Raw genomic sequence first — 7,335 nt, 5'->3', positions numbered from 1 at the left:
CCGCAGCCGCTGAGACGAGACGACTGTGCAGGGGGCTGGGCAGAAGGCCGAGGTCTGTAGAGAGGACAGGAACCGGGGCTGCCGTGGATCCCCGAGGCTCTGCTCCCCAAGTCGGGGCAGGGCCTGGGCCCAGACCCCCTCACTGGCCTGTGAGTGCGTGCGGGCTGCCACGGCAAGGGGGCTGGCCCTTGGCTGAGCCTGCTCTCAGCTGGGGGCACGTCGTCTGGGGGCGTAGACACTGCAGTCTGGAAGGAGGCGTGCCCGGGCGGTGCATCAGCGCCGCTGCCCCAAAGCCCAGTCGCCATGTGACTAGTACGTCGGCTACAGTGGAGAAAACTGGGGGTGGGGGGGTGTGGGAGGCTGAAGAAGGAGGGAAGGAGGAAAGGCGGGTGGGAGGCGGGAAGGGAGGATGCTCCAAGTGGTACAGTGAGTCACGTCACCTCTCTCACTTGTACGGGTCGGCAGAAGTAAGGCCTGCTTACGTGTGGTCGGCAGGGTCAGTCTCTGGGTGTGATAATGTGCAGCTTTGGTTTGAATGTTGCACCTAAAATGTCACCCGGTGTGCTTGAGTGTGGCACTGAATGTTCCAGAAGAACATGATTATGACTTTGTAATAAAAGGGGTGTTATTTGTAACGTTTATTGTAAAAGACTGCACTCTCCAATGTTATCCATGTTCTAAGGGATTATAGTGAGCCTCATGGAGTCAGGGAGTGAACGATGGATCTGGAATAAGGCTGGTCCTCCAGCACTCCGGGGTGGGGCGTGCTGTGGGGGGGGGGGGGGGGGCGGGGGGTTACACCCTGCTCTTCGATACACATGGTTGAAGGTGTGGAAAAAGTGAAACGATATGTTTCCTTCTTTGCTTAACAAAAGATTTCCTTCCTAAAAGCAGTGTGGTTTGAGGAGCGCCTACGGCCTGCTCCCTCTGAATGGGCGTGGGGGGGTCTGTCCAGCATTATCTCAGTTACTTGGGCGTTTCTTTACTCCCGTGGTTCTGTTTCCTAGGTGCCTGAAGTGTGCAGACGCCCCGTGCCAGAAGAGCTGCCCCACGAATCTAGACATCAAGTCATTCATCACAAGCATCGCAAACAAGGTGAGTTCAGGTTTATTTCTGCAAACGAAACCTAATAGTACCCTTTGGTCTTGAGCTCTGTTGAGACACGTGACTGAGGCATAAAGCTTTGTGTTGGCCAATTGGGTGAAAGAATTACAAGTGTGGTTTCTATAGGCAGGTGGAAATATGGCCCATTTTACTCATTAGTCTCCTCCAAGACGTGATAAGATTATTGTGAGACTGCATATTATAGTTTATTATCTTAAAGATTAGTTTATGTTGAAATGAATGATTTTTAAATCTACACATTCACCAAATAGATTGATCTAGGTTTAGGTTGCTGTAAATGCTTATCCAGAGGAACTTCCATTGATCATCAAAACACAGTTCAAATTTGTGAGATATCTTTGTTTCAAAGTGTGCTTTGGTACTAAGTCCAGCATACCGGCACACATCACAGGACTGGAACCCGCCATTCCACTGACATTCTGTTAACTTGCTTCAGCTTTGGAGTAATTGAAAGAAAATGATAAGAGTTGTAAACAAGAAGATATCCTCCAAAATCAAAAGTCAGAAGGAAAGAAAGACAGAGACAGAAAAAAAAATAAAGAAAAGAAAAAGGAGCACAAACAGAACAAAAGGAATTTTGATTTTTAACTTTTTTTTTTTAATCAATAGAAGGCTAAGCCCAGTTTTCACTCAGTGAGTGGTTGGTTGGTTGATTGAATGACTGGTTAGTGGCGTCTTGTTTGGGAGGGGAGCGTGGCAGGCTCCGAGCCTCGTGTCCATCCTTCATCAAGCGAACAAACCTGGAGCAAGTCTTCCCACAGGGACGTGGAGAACCCTTTCCAGAGGCCTAATTAATACTTATGTTCTACAGTGCTACAAAAATCCAGTGTGCTGCTCAGCAACCCAGTAGCTTTTTATGTATAGAGAGTGTTTCTCAATATGTGAATAATTTAAAAGAAATAGTTCAGGATAAAAATGATACATTTATATAGCTATAGCATTTGAACAGAATGAAAGGTGGTCATGGAGATAAAGGGTGTGGCATTCACCTACACGGTCAGATTTATTAGGGTTTGAAATCGAGGTTGATTTTTTAGGTTGACTGCTTCTTGTGAATCCAGGAAAAAAATGACTTATCTCTTTACTTTTATTCATAAAAGACAGTATCTGTCTTACAAGGTTTTGCTATAAACTGAGTAATACATGAAAAACCTCTAATATAGTAGTAATCCTTCAGGAAATATTTTGTTGTTTTTGGAATTATTAATGTCCCTATTTGTCATTCAGTATGGCAAATACCATGAAGTGATTGCTACTTCTATAGGTGTTATTTATTGACCACCTACTATGTGCCAAACACCTGCCTTTTACAAGTTCATAAGCTATGAGCAAGGCAGATGTAGTAAAAGAATCGAGATTGAACCGTGATTCAGCGTGTTAGTGTTGCAATCCAGGAAGTGTGTTTAGTGTGTGAAAAGCCAGACATGCGGGCGAGCACAGGGCAGGCCGAGGGGAAATGTGACGAATTCACTGTGTTTCAAACAGAGCCCAGGTTACACATGGGAAAAAATGATGGGAAAGAGACAAGACCGTTGGATCGGGATGAGGTGGTGAAGATCTTTGAATCCTGTGCTCAGTATTTGAGACTTAGTCCTATAGATGGCAGGAAAGAATCAGTGCTGTCTATTTGCTGTGTAGCTAAAAAGATGGATTCGGGGGAAGGGGTCTCATTGATTGGCATCGGCGGATCCCAAACAGCCACTGTTGTCATAGGAATGTGGTCATGTGTGAAAATAAGCAACTTACATGAAACGCACATATGAAATCTTACCTCATTGTAACCTCCCGAGGAAGGGAGTGAGATAAAGTGTCCGAAGTGTGAAGTCTGAGTTGCCCACGGTTACAGCACATGCAGCGCTAGCAGCAGACGCTGGAGCCGTGACCAGTGCTGGCTGGACGCTCCCTCGCCACCCGGCAGGTCAGGGGCCACTCCGTGGTTCTCGTTAGCACGTGCCCCTTCACTCAAATAAAAATAACGGACAAAGATGGAATAGTGGCATTCTGTGGATGTTTATGAGATGTCTGAGCAAGGCCAGAATCATCTCGAAAACAGGAGGACTTTCCACTCCATTAATGTGTCCGCATTTGCTACCACCTCATGCCGTGGTGTGTGCGGGTGTCGAGGTAAACAGTGGCCACGCGCAGAGGAGCACTCGGAGCTGCTTGACTGACGGTGGCAGCTCTGCCGGCCGTGTGAGCCTCTCTCTGTAAACGGTGTTTTGTCGGAGCGTCACTGCAGCAGCCGCACAAGCGCGAACACTGGGGTTTTCAAAGGCTGCGGCGTGTTAGATGCTCACCAGCGGTGTGCCGCTCGGACTCCGCCCCGGCGGGGGCTATCTGGGTGGGGAGGGTGACTGAGCGGCCAGACTCAGGGAGCCCACGCCTCTCTGAGCAAAGGGCGTCCCTGGTGTGGCAGTGTGTCAGTGAGGCCCCTGGGATTGCGGGGCGTGGCAGGCCAGCCCGTCCACTCCCTGCTCCCTGACCCACAGGGTGGCTGCGGCTCCAGTTCCTCCGCAGGCACGTTCCACAGGCACGCTCCGCCCTGCCTGCCCCTCGGCCGTGTCCTCTGCTGCTGCTTCCCCTGCGCAGGCCGAGTGGTGGGCCGCCGGCTCTCTCCCCGGGAAGCGCTCCTTCCAGAGCCGCCGGCCTGGGGGTCCTGGCCGCCTTTCTCGATCGCTTTCCTTTGAGGAAAACAGACTTTACGTAAGAGCCCACGAGGTCAACCATGTAAAAGCAGCGGGGAAAAATCACTGCTTTGCATGCGTTCCTTTGTTTGCTTCGTTTTCAACCGTGGAGATATTTTTGTCTTTTTTGATGTTCCATTAAATTCTACAGTGTTGAGTTTTTGCTGATTTCCAGACTGTATAGAATCCACGTGTTCAGATTCATGTGGCTTTTATATCACGATAAATTTAATAATAGGTGTCAGAGAAAAGCCGGCTAAATGACTCAGTGGTGAGGGGAGGGCTCCTTGTCAGGGACCCCTATTGAAGGGAACCAGCAAAGTTTACTGGTAACTGCCACTGACAACAACGCTCTTATTTAGAAATAGCTGTCTCAGTAGATGGGTATGTGGGTGCGCGTGCACACACATGCACCCCCCACACACACGCATGCCGCCTGTGTTACAAAGCAGAGAGCAAATCGATCAATAGGTTCAGGGCAGCCTCCTTTTGGGTTTGCTTTTGAATTTCAGTGGCTGCATGGTTTATACCTTTATCAAATAAAACACTGATCCTTTCCAGACTAATTCTGTCAAAGCATAACTCTAATTTTATTACTTCCTTGTTCAAAAAATGTCAGTGGGCCCCCCCGGTGCCCAGAGACCGAGGTCTGGATACACAGCCTCTGCAGCCAGCCTGTCCGTCTTTCTCCCCTTTTGTGACAGAGAAGGCAGTCGGTGAGAAAAATCTTAGGAACTCCACAATGGACCGCCTGGCGTCTTTCAAACGGAAACATTTAAAACGAGGAAGCAGTGATCAGGTTTCCGGTCTGCTCTGGCGCACCAGGCTGGTTCCTCAGCTGTGTTTCTGGGCCGTGACCTACGAGCACCCCTGGCCCTTCCGGGGCCTGGCTGGAACTTCCCTACCTGCCCCAGGAAGGGACGGCACTCGACAGAATACACCTTTATTTTTTTTTTTTTTAATTTTAAAAAAATTTTTTAGAGAGGGAAGGGAGGAAGAGAGAGAGAGAGAGAGAGAGAGAGAGAGAGAGAGAGAGAGAGAGAAACATCCATGTGCGGTTGCTGGGGTCATGGCCTGCAACCCAGGCATGTGCCCTGACTGGGAATCAAACCTGCGACACTTTGGTTCGCAGCCCGAGCTCAATCCACTGAGCTACGCCAGCCAGGGCTTAGAACACACCTTTTACACCTCTGTCTCCGTGGGTCATTCATGCACGTTCTTTCACGGACCCCTCCCGACCCCAGGACAGGGACCACGGTGGGGATTGACTGTGGGAGCCGGGGTGGGCTGGGCGGAGGAGGGCAGAGGGGAAAATGGGGACAACTGTAGTGGAACGACAATTACGAAAAGTAAGACCTCTGTCTCTGTTATGTTCCCAGAGAATAAACGAGCCGTTATTCTGCAGGGCTGCACGTGCCGTTGCGTTAAAGTAAATGCTTCTGAACGCGTGCGTCCACTCTCTTTACAGTTGAGAGGCCAGTTTTTGCATAATGTGGAAACACGGATTTCTCCTAGGACTGAGTGCATTTGAAATTCTGCAGCTGCTGTATATTATGGGTCTGTGTCAGCTGGGATTTTAATTTGGGTGAATCTTGTGGCACAAAGGCAAAGGTACCATAATTCTAATTGGCTTCTCCCTGTCTCATAAGATAATGTTTTCTGTGTATTAATTCTGTCCTTTAAAACTTGATGAGATAGGGTTGTTTATGCTTTATTGGTCAACATTGGATTCGTTTTATTTATATTTTTGCCAATTTTATTCATTCTTTTCTTTTTCTTTTTTTTTCTACAATAGATTTCCATGGGAGAGCAGTTTACTTTTTCTTGAAATAAATACTTAAAATTTTTCATTCAGTAAGAGTATATGGTTGACATACTATCTTAGTTTTTGTTTCTGGAGCTCTTTTTATGGTTTTTCACGTTTGAAAAATATTTCCACTATGTATAAAATTCAGGGTTGGCTGTTGTTATCTTCAGCTCACAGAAAAATGTATCCGTTTTGTTTGTCGTGATCTCATGCTACTGGAAAAATCAGCATAAGCCCAGTTTTTGTCCCTTTGAGGGTGGCAGGCCTTTGGGGAGGAGGGGTTGTTTAAAAGATCTTCTTATCTAAGTCTATTTGTTTATCCTGCTTGGTTTTCACTGTAAACCTCCCATCTGCGGATCGATGCCTTCCATCGTGCTAGGGAATTTCTCATGCTCTCCCCTTGCTTTCTGGAAGTCTTGTTAAATATATGTTAAATCTTTTTACTGCATTAACTTCAACTCTCGACTTACCTTTCAAACACTCATCTCTTTGTCTTGGGGGCCCGAGTTCTACATCCTTTCCTTTGATTCTGTGTTCAGGTTTCTCGACCTGTCAAACATGTTGTTAGAATGGTCCACTGAGTTTTGAGCTACAGTTTTATCTTAAAAAAAAATTCTGCTAGGAATAGCAGTTTGTTGTTTTCCAATCCCATCTGTCATTTGTTTTTGTACTCGGAGAGTTCTCCCGTCCGGAGCTCCTGGGAGTGTGGTTATACCGCCTGCAGGAGGTCCGCTGGCCCCGCCCACAGCGCTTTGTTTCCTTGCGTGTTTGCTTATTTTTTTAACCTCTGAGACTACTCACGGTCTTCAAAGCTTTAGGTGTCGAAATGTTGCGAGGTCTGAGATCAGTGCACATGTCTTCCAGGGACTCCTGTCCGCTCTGTTGTCAGAGGACGTGAACCTGGAGGCTGTGTTCCCCTGGGGGGAGGGGCTTTGCTGGGACCCCGCCCCTTTCTCTGGGGTGCTGCTCGTCCCCTTCCGTCCCTGGGCAGGGCACGGTGCCTTCTTAAAACTGTCGTGCCTGCAGTTTTAACTTTTAAAGTTGTAAAAAGTCATAGCATTTCTCAATACATGTAGAAAAGTACGATCGATGATTTAAGATCTAATAGATATTCTTGGTCGATTGAAACCCAGTTTTAATTAGTAAACACTGGAATTAGGAAGGGACATGGAAGAAACTTTTGAAAACTAAGACAAAAAGATTTGCCACGTCAGATATTGACATTCACTCATGTAAAGATACTATACTCAAAACAACGTGGTTTTGGTATAACATGAAAGTTTGTAAAGGGAACCAAGTAAATATGAGAACATAATATGTAAAGAAGAGGTATTTCAGTTCCTTGGAAAATGATGGGTTCCTTGAGATGTGGTGATGGTATAGTTTTCACTTTACCTGCATCACACCATCTAGCAAATTTTATGTGGAATATATTTTTATGTATAAAAAGAAACAGACACAAGGATAATGTTGAAGCTCCAAACTGTGTGAGAGCCAGTTTTACTATGCATATTTTAAAATGTATTTTCAAAGGACAGCTAACCAAACTTAAAACCAAGCAGAAACATTTTTTAGGCTTGTTTTAGGCTAAGAGGTAGCTCCTGTATTCATCAAAGAGTTCCTGGAAATTTAAAGGAGATTAATACACCCGCCCAGGAGATGCATTGGCAAAGGTTATAAACCTTATAGAAGAGGGAATACAAGTGACTGATAACCGTA

At 46.7% G+C, this 7,335-nt stretch overlaps 1 protein-coding gene across 1 annotated transcript in view; it reads left to right on the top strand.

Moving 5' to 3' along the window:
- The first annotated feature begins 409 nt into the window (after positions 1-409).
- The window catches only part of DPYD (dihydropyrimidine dehydrogenase), a 323,607-nt gene continuing 316,681 nt past the window's right edge, over positions 410-7,335 (top strand). Inside the window, exons 1-2 of the mRNA XM_028503389.2 lie at positions 410-421; positions 895-1,095. Coding sequence (XP_028359190.2) covers positions 410-421; positions 895-1,095 — 213 coding nt within the window. The remainder of the gene's footprint in view (positions 422-894; positions 1,096-7,335) is intronic.

This window comes from Phyllostomus discolor, chromosome 14 (genome assembly GCF_004126475.2).
Source record: "Phyllostomus discolor isolate MPI-MPIP mPhyDis1 chromosome 14, mPhyDis1.pri.v3, whole genome shotgun sequence".
Lineage (NCBI taxonomy): Eukaryota > Metazoa > Chordata > Mammalia > Chiroptera > Phyllostomidae > Phyllostomus > Phyllostomus discolor.
This window is presented reverse-complemented; position numbering and strand designations above follow the sequence as displayed.